The sequence below is a fragment of the Orbicella franksi genome, chromosome 5 (genome assembly GCF_964199315.1).
Source record: "Orbicella franksi chromosome 5, jaOrbFran1.1, whole genome shotgun sequence".
In the NCBI taxonomy this organism is placed as follows: Eukaryota; Metazoa; Cnidaria; class Anthozoa; order Scleractinia; family Merulinidae; genus Orbicella; species Orbicella franksi.
In genome coordinates, this window is record NC_138149.1 from 24925129 (window position 1) to 24944106 (window position 18978).

General features: G+C 38.1%; 1 protein-coding gene across 2 annotated transcripts; it reads right to left on the reverse strand.

The window, feature by feature from the left end:
- Positions 1 to 1415: 1415 nt before the first annotated feature.
- Positions 1416 to 18975, reverse strand: LOC145487210 (mitogen-activated protein kinase kinase kinase 20-like). 2 transcript variants are annotated; one of them, XM_081465935.1, is made up of 25 exons: positions 18717 to 18975; positions 16553 to 16640; positions 16214 to 16306; positions 14952 to 15017; positions 14763 to 14791; positions 14155 to 14238; positions 13635 to 13688; positions 13451 to 13537; positions 13141 to 13215; positions 12605 to 12659; positions 11336 to 11387; positions 10993 to 11071; positions 10695 to 10754; positions 10024 to 10068; positions 9874 to 9904; positions 9118 to 9181; positions 6920 to 6992; positions 6156 to 6221; positions 5562 to 5678; positions 5158 to 5220; positions 5033 to 5083; positions 4726 to 4803; positions 4255 to 4452; positions 3841 to 4099; positions 1416 to 2705 (listed from the first exon to the last, which is right to left on the reverse strand). In XM_081465935.1, the coding sequence occupies exons 1-25, from the start codon at positions 18858 to 18860 to the stop codon at positions 1990 to 1992; spliced, it is 2727 nt and encodes a 908-aa protein (XP_081322061.1). In that variant the 5' UTR covers positions 18861 to 18975; the 3' UTR covers positions 1416 to 1989. The 2 variants fall into 2 exon arrangements, with proteins under 2 accessions (XP_081322061.1, XP_081322060.1); XM_081465934.1 differs by having other exon boundaries at positions 5158 to 5223.
- Positions 18976 to 18978: the final 3 nt, after the last annotated feature.

Below are 18978 nucleotides of genomic sequence, written 5' to 3' on the forward strand. Positions count from 1 at the left end.
CATTAGCAGAGCAGCCGCTTATGTTTACTGTGATTTTCACATGACGCTCAATAAGGTGCGATTTCGCCGTGAGTCTGTACTTAACATGCGACTGAGGCACTCTTTTTTCCCAGCAGGGCGTTCGCCCAAAAACAAAAACAAAAAACCCCGCCTAATCGTAGGTTGGTGCCACAGGTTAGTCTGTACTCTCAAAATGACAAAAGACTTCAAACCGTGTTGAAAACGGCCACCTCATTCAGCCGTTTTAGTTCTTAGCAAGTTTTGATATCATCTAAACGCCTGGTCAAATACATTCTTGACCCCAGAGCCCTCGGTACTATCACACCCTCAGTCACCTCAACAGCAACAACAAAAACAACATCAACAACAGCAAAATAAAGTAACTGGGGTCTAGCACAGGACAAATGGAATCCACTTGTCAACTCGCGAGAGTTTACTGAGGACTATTCCATCTTGTACTGTACTTCGTGCGGCAATTTACTTCAACAAGTGTGCTTGCATGACTTGATTGATGCATAGTTAACAGAGGAGAATGGTTCTGAAACTCGACAAAGGTCTTTGTTGTATGTTTTTGTTCTCTTTTTTGGCCTTGACCGTGCACAAAACACAATAGTTGTTTACTTCTGACCGAGGAACTAACCAACAGAAACGTGTTGGTTACGTAACTCATGCAAAGTGTATGAACGCAAAACACAAGATTGTGAGCGGTCGTGGACCTTCCGACATAAATCTTGACTTCTTTGTTTGCTCCTTTGATGTTTGCCGGGCTTCATAACGTACCATCCCCCTCTAGTAACTATGATTGATGCCTCTGTAGTACCATGTTATCGAGAGGGCACACGACTTCAGCCCCGTCCACTCCACGCCGGAGAAATTTGAAAACACCGTGTTTTAGTTTTGGTGTGGACGGAAAAAAAATTTGAAAACGGAGCTTTTCAACAACGATGTAGTCACGAAAATCACGTGATTTCCCTGTCCGTGTTTTCCCCACACACAAATCCAAAATAGACCGGTGATTGTTGCGTTTTTAAATTACTCCGGCGTAGTGTGGACTGAACACATTTGATTCGTTTTCACAGCGAAAACTCCGTTTTCAAATTCTTCCGGCGCAGTGTGGAGGGGGCTTCCCAATAGTACTGGCCAGTGGCGGATCCAGACCTTGAGCTAAGGGGTCGAGGTGGGGGATAAGGGGGGGGGGGGGGGGTGGCCCGGATTTGTTTTGCTTGCCCTACTGGCTTTTCTTACTTCTGTGATTTCTTTTTTTCTTACCCTAAATAAGGGGGGCGGGGCCACTGCTTGCAAATGGAGGGTGTGATTAAAATGGCAGAAAACAACAACAACAACAAGTACTAATCCGATGTTGCTGGGAGTGCAACGAGTCATAAATTTACAAAGCTAACATCACAGAAACGAAATTAAATGGAATATTTCAAAATTTATTGTTGTTCTTATCAATTAAATTCTGGAAAAAATAATTACTATTCATTTTACTGTACTGGATCAGTGTTTCACAACATTATTACGTTGGACGACTGTGTAACTCTGGATGTATTCTCAATAATGAAATGATGTGTTGTGTAGCAAAAGGTACCAAGATGATGAATAAAAATGAAGATATGAAACGCGTGATGGAATGTAAGAGAAAATGTGTGGATATCAAAGATTTATTTCGTATTATTTTTAAATTAATTCCCTGTTAGTATTTTTTGTTTAATTGCCTTAAAAATAGCAAACGACCGAGAATAACTTTCTTTCCCAAGAGTTTGACAATTGAGACTGAATACATTAAATTAGCCTGGGATCATATTATCATAGGAGGAAAGCAACAACACGTCTTTTCTATGCGCCGCTTCTCTGGGATTCGATCTGAGGCCATTGCCGTTTCTTTCTAGCAAACAATTCCTCTATAAAAACAATGGATTCAATAACCACTTGCTTCGTCGTAAGCGGGTGACCAAGACATGAGTCGCTCTTGGCATGTGATTAATTCTACCCCCTTCCACCCCTTCCACGTCCCCCGGGGCCACCACTGCTCCGGCCCCGGCCCCGGCCCCGACCCCGATCGCCCCGACCCCGGTCGCCTCGACCCCGATTGCCCCTACCATGATGGCCGCCCCTTCCGCCCCTCCCCTCACCGAAGGTTCGCTTATCGCGTGACTGATCAAACGTTCTTTGGTCGCTTGTTCGTGAATCTGCGCTTTCAGTTCTCTGTGAATGAGTCTTCCTGTGTGTTACAGTGCACCAGTCCGCGGTGCGGTCACTGCTACTTTGCGTACTTGCACTGTCACCTCTGCTGGACGTCGACTCTTCACTATTTTTCGCGTCACCTTTTTCTCCATCGTCATCCACAGCGCGAGTTTTACCTCGCTGTGCGCGATTTCTTGAGGAATCGCTGATTTTTCTATAGGCAGGCGGCACTGCTCCTTCGCTAGTGGCTGTACGATGTTTTATTCCTTCATTGTCCTGAAAATGCGGGCTTCTTGCAGCATATTTTGAGTCGCTGACACTGCGTTGATAGTTCTGCTCCCAATAGCGTCCTCCACTCGCACCTCTGCACCTGCCTCCCCTCCCTCTCGATCGCTGCTGTTGTTGATTCGATCTTGACTCTTTCCCAGGACCTTGAGTGGATTCAAGGGGAAAAGTAGATGAGCGAGGCTTGGGACTGCTGTCAGAGATCCAGCTTGCATCCCAGTTCGGCGGATAAGCTGCAAATGAACAAGCAAATCATTCTGATAAACCACTCTTTACTATCATGAACTGTCACAAGTAGCCACTAAGTACACGCTCAGCAACGAAAAGCACTTTCAGAGAAACAAAACAAAACAAACAACCTGACAGACAGATGACCAACCGAGCGACCGAGCGACCAAAATATCTTCAATTAATTTGTAATCACCTGCTATCGTTAATATAATTGACCAAAACTACACATCAAACCTCTACAAAAGGATTTTCAGCAGTTATCAATCTTAATAAACTACTAGTAATGAGCAATTTCTGTTGATGGTAATCCTGTTTAAATGTACACCATGTAAATCAAAGAGATAAGGTAAAGATTTACGAGACCTCTTTTAGTTCCAGTGTATTAATTTCATTTAGGCGACCTTCTACCTCACGCTTGACTACTGTAAGTGTGTAATTTTATTATTATTATTATTATTATTATTATTATTATTATTATTATTATTATTATTATCGTCCTCACGTAATGTTTGCTTAGAGTCCTTAGGGTCGAGACCAGACCATGGTCCTGGGGCACTAGGAGATAGCCAGTTTTTAGCTTCATAGCACCCTCCTCAAAATGTGTGCTGTACCTAGCAAGGTTATCTTTTGTAGTTCACTGATGCTTATTTGGCCGGGAATTCTTCCAAGAAAAGTTTCTAGTCCCTTTTTGATAGCTCCAAGTGCTCCAATGATAACTGGTATCGTTTCCGTTCTCATGCCCCAGACTCGGCTTGTTATTATTATTATTATTATTATTATTATTATTATTATTATTATTATTATTATTATTATTATTATTATTATTATTATTATTATTATTATTATTATTAAAGATTCGCACAGCTATTGATGATATTGAAGCTGGTTTCGTCATTGGCTCCGGGCAACAACAAGTTGCCTAGGGAAGCCAAGAAACACCCCTTGTTTGCTTTTTCTCTTCTTTCTACATCTCCAGCACCTTTCTAAGAATTCTTGCCGACCCCAACAATGCACATCTCTGGATTATTATTATTATTATTATTATTATTATTATTATTATTATTATTATTATTATTATTATTATTATTATTATTATTATTTTGTGGCAAATAATTAATGAAATAAATAGATAGCTACCTCTGTTAGACTGCGAGCTGCTGGAGGCGCTCCAAGGAGAGCTATTAGTTGGGCTCCGTACCGGAGAGGGTCCAGCGGAAGGGACCAATCTTGACGGACTCTTCTGAGGACTTTTTGAGGGGCCAGTGGGAGTACTGAAGGCTACTCTCTGAGCCCACGTCACCGGGAATGCACTCGTGAAATTCTCCTGCTTGCTACGAACCGCGTTCAATAGCGGTTGCGGGGGATTGGAGAAGGAAGAGCGTCTTGAACCCGAGGCCTGAGAACAAGACCAAGAAATAGGCGTAAAATTGAGTTGGCACATAGGAAGTTAAGGCTGAAAAGCCGTTGCACTGCATTGTCAGTGGGCAAAAATATTATGTCAAGGTCAAGCCTGACCTCACAGGGGTGGGTAGAGTAGCGGTTGGCACTTACTTTGAGAACGCTTGGCGAGCCGGGAGGGGTGGGAGATTGTGATGAAGGCGTCTCCAGGCGGTTGTTCATTCTGGCAGCTGCGCTGGAAACCGCAGACTGCTTCAATGTTAACTGGACAGTTTTTGTAACCGTTGACCCAGTCTCCTGGAGTACAACTGTGTGAAGATGTTTTGTACTCTTTGGCTTCTTCACATCACCCTGAGAAAGAAAACAGAAATGAGTCAATCTCTTTGTTTGCTTTCAGGACCACGGGCTTCCTTTTCAAATTAATTATCAAATGTAAAAGCTACTACTGCATGGATGATACATAATTAAAAAGGTATTAATAAATGAGCTGCATTTCTTTCAAAGAGAACATCTTTCCGAAACAGATCTGAAGAATGCAATAGTCTCCATACTTGATTTACTATTTCCGTCATTACTAGAACAGACGTACATGTAAAATAGGTTTCTGTGTTTACAACAGTGTACCTCATAATTCACTATGCACTCGACCACAGGAGGTGCGCCCGCAGTACTATTCCTCCAGCGGTCCATTACATAAGGAGGCTGCAAGGCAACAGAAACATCAAATTGAGCGACTAACATCTAGCAACAGAGCTACAGACATTTGAAAATACGACTTTTAGCAGTAAAATCTACCACCTTAAGAAAGGAATAACGTCCAACTGACGGAAATATGTATGGTGTAATGAAACAACGTCAAAGTACTACCTTTTTTGTAGTACAGAGAGCCGATACTTTGACAAACAGAAATTCAAACTCTAAAGAACCGCACCTGATTAATTGTTTGGACCTCACTGGTTGACTTGATGAAGAAGGTTACGCTCTGCAGACCAAAACCAAAATTAACATGACTTTGCCACTAACAAGTTTTAAACAAACAAAATCAGTGAACAGCACCTTCACCAGAAGCAAGGCCGTTTCATCGCCATCGATTTCCAAGAACATCTTCCACTTGTGCTCCTGCTGAACGATATGAAAAAAATCAATTCGAGAGGTATACATTGTTATATGAAAATCATCCACTATTTATTTGTTCTGATGACGAGGGCAGTGCTGAAGCTGCACACTTCCTCAATTAGTGGATAACTGTCGCTTCCTGCAACTTTTCATTGTAAAAATTATATTCGCCACCTTCCCTCGTCTTTCAACGAGCAAAGGAAGTAACAATTTATGCTTGAAATAAACTGCAGTAGAAATATTAAAATTTCAGTTGTCCGACGTTTCAATGTTTAGAACATCATTTTCAAAATAATAACTCCCGAAATAATAGTCTGAGGGACAGCCTAACAATCTTTCTTTACCTGTGTTGATTGTCCCATTCTACAATGATTCCCGAACATCAAGATAAGAGTTAACTGCTGTTGTTGTTGCTGCTGCTGTTGATTCGTCGGATTACCATTGATCAAAGAACAGCCATCCTGATACAAAAAGAGGAAATAGCAACGCAATGTCATTCTCACCAGCTGGAAAAAGTACTCGTGAACCAACGCAATAGTCGCTTGTATTTCTGCAATGTATTTTCAGTAATGTATTTTCAGTAATGCATTGCTGCGTAATGTATTTTCGTTCTCCACATTTGCAAACCTTAACATGGTGGTAACCAGCTCGAAAGAGAATAGCTACTCTGGTTACCACGCACATATTTTTTCATTCTTTCCATAACATGTGCAACATAGTTATATTTCTCTTCTCCTGTTTATTTTGTAATACTGATGTAAATTAGTTCTGTGAATAGTGTACAATAAACGTTAATTGATTGATTGATTGATTTACATTTCTTTACACGGCACGCAACGGGGAGGTGGAAAAATTGAATTTCGCCCGATTACACCCCGCCCCCCCTTCCTTCCTCCCTCCCTCCGTAAACAGTTCCAACAGTTCTCGTCATACGGCACCTTAGATTGCAGCGGTGGAAAATGCATCATCGATTCACTCTCAGACCTCAGATGTCCAATTTGTTCCTGTGAAAGCAAACCAAATTAAAGGCATTTAGTTCGCTCACTCGTTACTTAGTGCCTTTATTCAATTTGAAGAACAGTTTGTTTCACCACAAACAAGCGACTGCTACAAGTTTACACTTAAAACTTGAAATTGAAGCTTTTTCACCCACTCTGATCGGGCACATTGTACAATCAATACATCATCATTCCGTTTTCAAGGCCCCAAATTATTTAATTCCCTCAGCACTTGAATTTAAAATGCCTCCAGTATTGCTGTGTTCACCTCTAAATGTAAGTCATCATTCTTGATATAAGTATATTTTAATTTTACCTCTCTTAGTGTGCTTGTGTGTGCTTTTTTCGTTTTTGCTTTTCTATTTTTTTGTGTCTCCCTTTGCTTTTGCGCAACTCCGCGTTTAGCTTTGCTTAACTACTTTTTAGTCTAAATTATGGTCACTTTGTGTGCCGTTGGCAGCATTTTTATTCTTTTGCTAAGTCTTAGGTATCTTTAACTTAGTCCTTTACTTAAGCCTTATTAGCTTCCCTGGGTTTCCTTGCCTTAAACACGTTAATATTTCGCAAGTATATCTATAAATGGCAAAATAGTAATAATAATAATAATAATAATAATAATAATAATAATAATAAAATAAAATAAAATAAAATAAAATAACACAAACAAACAGACAAGCTGCAACAGAGAATTACAGTGTAATTACCATTAATTCAATCCTGTGTCCTAAGGATTCCACGCCCAGTGCTTTCAAATTATCCTCTGTTAGCAGAACAAGTCTGTGTAGCAAAAGCGCGATGAGTCGGTAGTAATCCAAATATACACAATTACGTTTGATTCAGTTGTCAATGCTGTAAGATGAATTAACGTACAATCTAGTAATCGTTCTCTATCTGGATACGACAAAGGCTCTCATTCTAACCAAAAAAATGAATTTGGCACTCGAGCGGGTCTGTTTCTCTGGACTTTTTCAAGGCGGCTCTTAAAACGGAGAGTTCACACTAAGGGAACTAATAAACGTAACTTGACGGTGCGCTAAACTTGTTTAAATAAAGTTCTCCCGTAAAGAACTGTACAGCACGTATCAACAACTGGCAGAAGACCTTCATTGTACCTATTTATTTGTTAAACTAAACCTAAAAAATCTTCAGCACTATACTGGCATTTCCCCCAAAAAGGGGGAGAAATAGGGGGGGGGGGGGGAATCTCCCTTCTCCCCACTTTTTGAACCATTTTTTTCCTTCGCTTTACTTTAAATATTCCATGAAATTATCTCCCCTTCTAGGTTCATCCAGTTCTCCCTAATCCCATTATTCCCTTTTCTCCCTCCTCCCAACTTTTTTGGGGTCATTTCTTCCTTCTCCCTATTCTGTCCTTCCTCCCTTCCCAAAAGGTAAACTAAAAGAAAACTTCACAGATGGCCATGTTGCACTGTCTTCCATAACAGATTTTAAAGATTTTAATTTAATACTGATGCATGCACAAATCCTCTTCGTTGATAACTGAAATATTAGCATATTCTGCCTGTATCTAACCAACCTTCCTCGTTTCGATCTGCTTTCTAACACGTCCTTTTACTACCACTGTCTCTGATTTGAAATGAAAACAAGCAGTTCTTAACAAGGAAACAAACTTACAGCAAAAATACCACTATTATAGCAAACTGCCAAACTGCAATCACGTTGTATTTGTGTTAAATAACAAGCTACCAAAGACAATATTCCTCCTGACTTATGGACAGAATGATTTATATGTACTGGTTAAATGATGCATGGACTGGTGACTGTCAACCAACCCATCAACTGACTGACTGACTGACTGACTGAATGACTGAATGACTGACTGACTGACTGACTGACGGACAGACTGACTGACTGACTGACTGAATGACTGACTGACTGACTGACTGACTGACTGAATGAATGATTGACTGACTGACTGACTGACTGACTGAATGACTGAATGACTGAATGACTGAATGACTGAATGACTGAATGACTGAATGACTGAATGACTGACTGACTGACTGACTGACTGACTGAATGACTGACTGAATGAATAACTGACTGAATGACTCACTGACTGAAGAATAAATGACTGACTGACCAACTGACCCACTCACTGACTGACCAAACAATAAACTGATCCACCCACTAACTGACTGGTCACCCGATGCACCCACCAACTGACTGACTGACTGACTGACTCACCAATCAATCAATCAATCAATCAATCAATCAATCAATCAATCAATCAATCATTCAATCAATCAGTCAGTCAGTCAGTCAGCTGACCCACCTATGACTGACCAGCCAATTGATTGACTGACAACCCACCGTCCAACAGGCTGGCCAGCTTACCAACTGACTAAAACCAAATGACTGATCAGCTGTCTCATTAACTTGTTGACTGGCTGATACACATGACTGCGTAGGTGTTGACTTTTATTATGACCATAACACCCACTACTCAACTTACTGACCATGAATGTGTCAAATATACAGCTTGTTTCACGAAAGTTGTCCTACAGAAGTGCAAAAGGATTTTGCAACAGTCCCGATAAGCATTATGGGTGGTGGTAGCTTTCCGTTACTTTCTGGCAGTTTACAGTGCTTTATTGCGATAGCGCGAGAGAGCATGAATACGAATATCCAAGACTTTTCCTTCTGTCGCACTGAGACCAGGGGAACTTCGATCAAACAATGACAAATACCACTACATACAATACCTCCCGACATTGTGGCATTTGCTTTTACCATTCTGTAGGACAGACTTTCTCCAAACAAATGTAACCACAAAAGTAACAATTTTCCATTAGTCATTTCTTTCATAGAGCGCCAGCACCAGATTTGTAGCAGTATATATACAAGTACATGTATCTATTCAAATATATGTGTTACAAACCTTCGACCAGTGATGTGATTATCCTGGAACAGAGGTACATACATAATCAAATCCTTGTGGCCACCTGCATGCAGTGAGACAAAGCACCAGAAAAACATTACTTAAAAACAGTACAGCACATGAACTTTGTCAAATACATGTAATGTAGCGCTGAATCCAATGAACAAGAAGGTACTGCTGTGTGGTATGTTTTGTGACTTCAACAGATACAGCGTATTGGTCGTGTACCTAACACTAACAATTCATTAGATTTTTATTAGAGTATACAACTCGAGTTCTTGACTACACTGTAGATTTTCCAAGCACAGTCCACTAATACTGCATTTAGAACCTGAAGGATAAAATATGATACGAAATGGTGTTGGGATGGAAAATGTTCTGAAAAAAATATATCCTAACCAAAAAATGTGACTATTTTTGGCTTGGGCTGTGATTTACATGCTGAAATTATATAAAGTTCTACACATATACAGAAAAAAGAGCACTGTATTGTTCCAGAAGTTTCAGAGGAGAAAAAAACAAAATGTTGTAGAGAGATTAACATCATACAAAATGACCGTCATTGCTGCCTTTATAAAACACAACGTTTCCCAGAACCTTTAAAATGGCAAGATGTCAGCAGCTTTCATTCACTCACAATAAGACTTAATAAATCCTTTAAAGGTGTAAACACATTCGCATGCAGCCACTATCCATAAAGTAATAACTAATAGTTACTTTGACAAACTAGCAAAATGATGACGAACTATCACTTACTATTCTGTGCAACTTGCTGCAGCCACAAACACTGCAGAAATGAAATGCATTTGTAAACATGTTGCAATATAACATATAAGTGCATGAAACAGTAACCAAAGTTGAGATACTGTACATGTAAAATGAATGAACTTTTCAAGAAGAATTTACCACGTCGCTCTCTGACCAAGCATTTACATCATGTTTGTCCAGAACCTGAAATGAAATTATCAAGAATGGGAAAATGCATTCACGGGTGAATAACATGTACATATACTAAGCAGTTACCTTGACTGCAAAATATTTCCTAAATCTACAATCTTGGACAACTGAAATGAAAAAAAAATGAGACTGCTCCTCCCCTCATTTAAAAGGTGGAGAAAAAATAGTGCGATTTGGTTTGAGCATGAAATCATCATTGCTTCAGAGAAAGGGGGGTTTCATTACTGTCTTGTCTTAATTCCGTCCACTCAGGACTGCAATCATGGACAACTGAAATGAAAAATTAAGACCACCCCTCCTGCCACCCATTTCAATGATGGAAACAAAAAGGCACATTTTGGTTTGAGCATGAATTCATCAATAGCTATTATTGATTCAGGGGAAGGCGGTGGGGGTGGAGGTTTCATTTTTTTTTTTTGTTTTCACTCCATCCAAGAGTGTACATAATACATAAAAGGTCTCCCCCATAGAAGGGTAGGTACTGATATTGTAAACTTGTTAACCTTCCTGTAAGCTTTCTTGTACTAGAATGAGGAAAAATAATATTGGATACTTGTCAACTGGAGTTTAATTGGCTATGGGAAAGATACATTGTATTTAAACAACTGAAATAATTTTACCTTTGAAAGTGACTGTAGCTCAGTTATTTCCTTCTCTCTTTCAAGAATACGTATTTCTCTCTAGAAAAGAACAATACATGTACTGAGTAGTATTTCAAGATAATAGCAAATCCTGTGCGGCAATGGGGAAAGAAAGATAATGGTAGAGTAATTCAAACCCCGGTTAACGAAATCCACGAAAAAGATGTTAATTCAGTTGCCAGAAGCATGGGACAAAGAAATCCAATGGAGATCTCAAAATTCAGACCTTAAAGTGCGATTAAAAAAGAAAACTCTGGGGCTTAAGTGATAATCGTACCTCACGTAATTCCTTCTCTTTGACTGTCAGATCCTTTTCTAACTTCTTAAGTCTGTTTAAGGTAGCTTCAATTTCATTACTGGAAGAAAAGTGGCATACATATAATGATCTGTCAGATGCTTTGAGCAACCTTGAAGTCAAAAGTATCACAGTGACAGGCCTTATTTGATGTTGCTCCTTTTGTTAACTGGTTTGAGCAGTTAGCGTAGTAGTTCGAAGGACAAACTAAAACAGTTTGATTCAATTTCTAACTTGAAGTTAACTTCATATTGGTCACTTGTAGGTACAATGTAGTATTTGAGTACATGATTTTATTTTACCGCAAACAAAACTAATGTCTCACCTCCATTCCATTTTCTGTTGGATGAAAGAGTCTGTTTCCCGCTGCAAAGACGCTGAAAAGGAAATTTACAAATTGTTCATGATTGTGCCATGAATTGGCAGAGGAAGAGTTCATCGTAAATGTCTGTTTGTGAAGTTAATTAGCAAACAATCTTGAACTTTAGTATTGACAGAGGCAAATTGATTAAGCATCAGTAGTTTGTTTTCTGTGTTCATCAAGGTAGGGTTGGTCTGACAAGAACTGTTGTTGGTGACTGATGTGTTGGCAACCTGAGTGGAGTCACATTCAGAGACGAGGGAAAAGTTGTTTGTCAGTGGTTGGTGTTACATGTAAGCCTGGTTATTGAATTCATCTGGTCACACAGTTTTGCAATGACGTCCCTGGCTTAGTTACAGTCTGTATGTAACGTGTACAGTTATGTGTTTGCTCCTCAAAACTATCTGGTCAGCTCTGATGTGATACTGTTGGTTGTAAAGAAAAATAAATTTGTATATTTATTGGCAAAAAGAGTCTTAATTAATTAACTTGGCTGGTCTGACAGTCTCGAATCTCTATGAAACAATACATGAGCATGTTGTCTATTGTCAGTTCTTTTTCAACTACTACATGTGGTACCTTCAGATGTATGATCAAACTATGAGTAAAATCATTTAAGGTTGATATATTTACAGAAAAAATCTGAAGAAAAGGGACAGTCAATTACATGTTCACGTAAAGCTAGACATCTACAGATGCATATTGTGCACCACAAAATGGTTCAAAAGTTACATTCGAATTTCATGGACATTTCACGCACTTGTGAGGTACATGTACTAACCATGCCCTTCTGTGTACCATGTACAACTCGAGAAATTGGCATCATATAGTTAAAAATACTTTCTACAGATAGCCTGCAATGCAGGCATATTTTGGCGAGCAATCGAGCGCATTTTGACCAAGTGAGCACCATCTTGGTTTCAAACTTGGAAGAGGCTTGGGGAGAGATGAAAAGGTGTCCTAGGGAGTGGGTGTTAGGCTGAAAGAGGAGTAACTGGGGAGGGGGAGGGAAAGGAAAAACACACACCACTCATCCCATGTGTGTGAAAATGTACTGTCAGATATTGTGCTGCTAAATTACATGACTTGTGTTCCATGTCTAACAATTACTGACTGAAGTACACAAAGAAGACTGATTTCCTACTTCATTGACATTCCATTGTTAATATCACATGTCTAAATAAATGGAACAATACTTTTAAATATCTATCAGAGAGTACTAGTTGCACCCACCATCTCCATTCATTGATTTCAGTATGGTCAGGATTTCCGTAAAATCTGGACGTTCCTGTCAAAGGAAAAAAAAATACAACTTACTGATGTCTTGACAACTGCCAAAAATTGTACACTGTCTTGCTCTTCTGACATCTGAAAATACAATTGGGTGCTTTCCATAATGGCAAACCGACCGGTCAGAGAACAGTGGGAATACCCAAGGAAAATGGAACCACATTTTCCAATCAAACCGGGCCAACCAAGAGGAATTGCTCCTATCAATTTTTATTCCTTTCCGAATTCCCTACATAAGTGAAGAGAAGTAGGGCAATCAACCGGTTTGTCAAAAATGGAACGGCAAATTTCAGTCGGAATATTTGGACTGAAATAAGTGGACCACCTCCAGAGGTGATCCTGAATATTCCAGTTAGAAGAAACTAAAACAGACCATTCCATTTGACTTCCGACCAAAATTTCCGGAATCTTTGGCATAATGGAAGCACCCCATGTAAAATTAACTTTCTCAGCTACAATACACTTAATTAAATACTAACCTTTGGTTCTGCGAGCCAGCATTCACTCATGAGCTTTGCAAACCTTTCAGGGCAAGTGCTTGGAATAGTCAACCTCTGAAAGATAAGTAAGCCACAGACATTGCAGTACCTACAAAATGTACATATTTTCATGCACATGTGTGTAAACTAATTATTAACATTGATCAATGATACTTAGGAAAGAGAGGTTATGCAATAATAAGTTATGCAACAATGATAATTGATTGTCAAGACAGTTTAATTTTTCGGTTTATTTTTTACTATAATCGATTCATGATTGCCACATCACTAGCAGTTTGTGAATATTTACCTCTCCCTCAACCACAACCAACCATGCAACTTGGACACCAAGAAGTCCTTTAAATGGTACTTCTTGGGTTAGCATCTCCCACAAGACCTGAAGTTCAACAAAATGTTACCATATGTTTCATAAAACTGTTTGATCCTGCAGAAACAGTAGAAACAGTTCAACACATGATCATTCTTCAGCTCACCACAGCATATGAAAAAGTGTCACAGGCCTCAGAGATAGGTAAGCTTTGGATCACCTGCAGAACAAAAAGTGAAATAGTTTGAATCAAGACTAGCAATCCACCTTAATAGAACACAATAATAAAAAGATTTTTCAAATACATGTAACATCACACTGGAAATTAAAACAAAGTTTTACAGTGTGTGGTTAATAAATAACCACACAATGAAACAGATAAATTGCCCAAGAAAGAAAACAATATTATACTAATAATAAACACATGTCCATGTACATGTGCCCTGCATCTTAAACTACTTATCAGCAAGATCAAACAATGTTAAGATGTAACATAATAATTATCAAATAAGAGTTTCTAGTAACCAACTAGAGTACCTGCATGAAGTAAACAGCATATACTGTATTATTGTTACCCGGTAAGTTGACACACATTCAATGTCAAACATTCTTTTTAATGTTTGAATTGGCAGTAAGTATTGTAGGTCTGCAGTGTGTGCAAACATATTTCAAATTAAGGTTATCACCTCAGGAGCCATCCAAGGATAGGTTCCCACCAGGGACATTTTAGTCGTATTGTTAAGGAATCTTGATGTACCAAAGTCACAAATCTGTAAGAAAAAAAAGAAGTAAACTACATTTAATTACATTCCAAAACAAAACACTGATTTGAATGCTTACATGTACATTTTACCTGTGTTTGGATTAAATTGGTTGGACCAACCTTACTAAAACATTATTATATATGGGTTATTGACCAAGTCTGAAGTGTGAGGTCAAAATGGCTGGGTATTGGTCAAGTTCTTTTTTTTGTGTGTTTATTGACCAAGACAGAGTCGAGGTCCATAAACTCGCAAAAAAAGAACGAGGCCAATATCCAGCCATCTTGACCGAACAAGCTTGGTCAATAAAGGATTTATTATATGGCTTTTGGGGAAATTTTCCTTGTGGGACACAGCGGGTAGTCCTGAGCGGGCAAGGTAGCTCCATCTTGTCCGCTTGGGTAGCCAATCACAGCAGAGGATTTGATTCATCTTGCCAGCTCATGGAGCTAGCCATATAATAAAAGTATATACAGTAAGCTTACTGAATGCCAACAATGGCTCTTACTTTAAACTAATATTTTGGTACTTACTTTGATTGTTAGGTTAGAGCAAATCACAACTGTAAAAGGAAACCAAAGCAAGTCAGTTTAATAAGATTTAAGAATGAAGTCAGCTGCACAAAAGCATTGCATGAAGTGTCAATGCTTAAATTTTAATAACCCCTTTTAGTAATCATAAGAAAAAAACCCATTTTATCTAAGAACAGATGTTGCATTTACCATTTTTGGACTTCAGATCTCTGTGAATTACTTTCACTGGAGCTTCATGGTGGAGATAATTGATTCCTTGAATAAGAACAAAAAAGTCATAGGTCATTTACACCCTCTTTCAGTGTTATGTGCATAGGCGACATCTTTTGACATGCCATCTCTCAATGTGTTAAGTAACCTGGCCTAAAATGTAAGCACAATGCACAAGTTTCTTTATGGTTGAACTTGACATTTAGTCATGAGAGATGAATTGATTTGCAGACATCAGAATAAGAGTCAATTTTAGATACATGTAAATCAACTGTTTTGAATATGTTTACATCTTTTGAATATTAAAAGCAGTACTAGCGGCCCAATTCTACCAAAAGTCACTATTGAGAGCTGATTGACTACACTCAAATTGTTTGATTTATCCCGTAAATTGGGAAACATGCAAAGTCCACAATTTTCTTCTGCCATTTGAGGTCAGTAATTATCCTCTATTTATCATTTCTTCCCCTAATAACCAGAAAAATTGCAAGTTTCACAGTTAAATGGTCTTTCAGCCATTTACATACATGTCGAAAGATGACTGAAAGGTGTCAGCTAAGCATGTTACACTGAAAACAGGTGTAATAATCTGGTCATAGATCTAAATTCCACATCTTTTTGAGCCATTGAAATATTGCTTTAATTAGCCCTCTCAGCTCCCTGTTCAACATAATTTTCTGTACTGTTAAATACTTTAGTTAGTACATGTAATTTGCACATGAGTATGTGATTTATTGTGCTGGTGTCAGGCAAAGTAAATTGCAACATGAAATTTGTAACAAAAAATAATGAAGAGGGCTGGTCTACTACAGATACATGTAAGTGGCTGTCTATGAGACTGGTGTCTGTTATTGGAAGTTAGACTCTGACTACGTTATCATGCATGCATACATTTGATCAGTGTACATGTATTTTAAAAAGTGCAATATAAATTAATAAATTATTATTATTATTATTATTATTATTATTATTATGTATTTTGTTGCTTATTCACTTCAGTTTTGATTAAAAATGTCTCCATTTTTAATGGTCAAAAGCATGATTCTGATTTTTCTGATTACTCTTGTCCTACATACTGTACATGCATGTGTAGTCATCAGCAGTGTCTATAAAGGAGTGCATAGGCCAAAAAGGGGTTTATTTTTGTGGGAGGGGAGTCAGTAAAAATGGTTCTCCCAGCTGGGTAGTATATCTAATTTAGAATCGGATACATGCACACTATTTGAAAATAACTTGCTTACCAAGTGCGATCTCTGTGGACCATCTTAGAATTTGCTCAAAATTGAGCTTATTGTTTGCAAGGTGATCATAAAGACATCCATTAGCAGCATATTCTGAAATTATACAATGTCAATAAACGTTACATGATAATCATCATTAATAATAATATTATTACACATACATTTAATAAGTAATTACAGTAACTGATTGAACTCTAAAAAGGTGGGGAAACACTTGCCTGTCGGCTCATGTTCCCAAAGCATTTCTTGTTCTCCACTCATGTTTCTATAACTCGATAGAAACATGGTAGATGTTTTCTATTTCTTAAATATAGTACACTGCATGCCACTTGTACTCACCTGTAACAAGGCAGAAGTTTGGCTTTGAGTTGACTGCTCCAAAAAACTTGATGATATGCTTGTGACTGAGCATGCTCAGAATGCTTGCCTATCAAAACAGAAGAGAAGGTTTATGGGATTACAGGTGTGTACACTAGTGGATACATTTTGTAATTTTCAGGACATTAAATTGTAATATAAAGTATAATTTATTGAATGGTAATTGTCTAGACAAAGGGCATTTTGGTGATCAAGGACATGATTACAGTACCTACATGTAGTTACTTTGGATACATGTAATCGTTGGTTTAGCAATCAATTCAATTAATAGCAAAATTAATATACAGTAACAGCTTACTGATATTGAAAATGAAACCTCTACAGTTAGGGGTTATGGTCTGTACCTGTGGAATATTTTACCCTTTCTATGATAAACAAATAAGCAGCTCCATACATAAATGAAAAATAAATTACTTACAGGCATTTTCAAAATTAAAGATGATTTCCAGTCTGTAATGTACAGCCTCAGCACCCTAATGTTTATTATTTAACATTATAACGGCTCGCTCGCTGGAATGTGAATCAACGTTATTCATTACAACCCACATACTGTACCTTATCTTGAGGCCTTTCAAATTCTTTTTCCAACAGCTTCATTGATTTTTACAGCTGTGAAGTTGTTTCATCAAGTGATATAGGAAATAACGAAGCACGCATAAAGTTTCTACCGCTTTGCATCCATAATAGTGGTTGTTTTGAAACTTTGAATTTACTTCATGTAAGTAGTTGCAAAATGTTTACATTCTGTGATATCTTACATGAAACAAAACAAAAACGTAAGCAAATTCTCGAGAATGTGCAGCACGGACTGGAAATCATCTTTAATTCTTATGTTGCACATACCTACATGTAAGTACCCATGCAGTTACTGTACCTACTTCACATCTCAATTATTTTACATGATTGTAACAACTTAATACAAATTACTTTTCTTGATAAATAAATACAAAATTTCTTGCCATACTGTAATCTACAAGTTTGCTACATGTATATTTAATCTGCCATGGTTTCGTAGTGTACAGTCACATGGAACTACAGTAAGCGTAAACATGGTCTGATACAGACCCATTACTTTCACTCTCAAACACATGTAAGAAATTTGTACTCTAAAACGTTTGTCATAGCAGAAAGGTAATACCCTCACAACATTCAAGATGAGAATAAGAAAAAGTGACCTTTCAGACCTCATTGACAACAATAGCAGTTGCTGCAAACTATGTAAATCATGAACAAAAATATATTATATTATTTCATAGTATTAATTATTATGCTGTAAATAAGTATTTATCAACTTCAACATTTATTTTCTGATTTTTGTTAACTATAGTTATTAGCTATTGACTTTAGTTAGGTGTCCCTAATTAGCTAATCTATGTAATACTATACACTGCCACGTTAATAAAGTTTTCATTCATTCATAATTATTAGTACACCATACATCTAAATTATTTAAACGAAATAGTAAATCACTCAGTGAATATGTAATTGGATTTATATTTTTGTGTGTTTGCAAACAACGCTAGTTGACTGAAACATCACGTGAGAACCATCTAAATGCAGTGTTGAACAGCGACTTAAGCTTCGTACTCGCGCATTCGAATTACCTCGTATTCGATTCACTAAATTACATGTCCGGAGTTTCTCACAGATTGAATTGATATTGTTTGATTAAATTTCAAGACAGTATTAGCCACTCAACAACGCCATGGAGACACATAAACTGAGAATCTAACGACAATTAACAGATGACTTTCAGGCGATTTGTAGCGTTGGTACGGCTTTTCTTAATATTGTGCAGTGTTTTCACTTCGATTAAAAAAAAAAAAAAAAATCATAAAATGGTTGTTCTGTTAAATGAACATCTGAGATAAGACATCAGACCTTAGTTCGATCCTCACATGTTCCTGAGCAGACTCGATGGACCGATGCGAGAAAGAACCAGCTAGAGATTCGTCGGGTTTCAAAACAAACCGTTTAACGTTAAAATCAAGAACCGCAACAACAGATTATGTCTTTAAAGTTTGCCAGTTCAATATTTTAAGTTCTCCATCTAAGCACATTTAATCACGTACACTGCACTATCACGTTTCAACATCTGATTCATGAAAAAGTCTGGTAAACTTGCCTCTTTCCCCAAGCTGAGTAGCTTCTTCACCGCCACCTCTTTGTCTTGCGACTTCCACCTTGCCCTGTACACAGAACCAAACGCACCCCCTCCGCACTTCTCGAAGAACTCGAGATCGTCGAAATCGATTGTGACATAGGCCATTCTTATTGAATAAATTCTACATTTTTTGAGCTAAAAAATTGTCCGCGCGAGGCCGCGTGAAATTTCCTATTTCACCTTGTTAGCGGTCAGCGTCTCAACCAAAGAAAACGTGACAGTC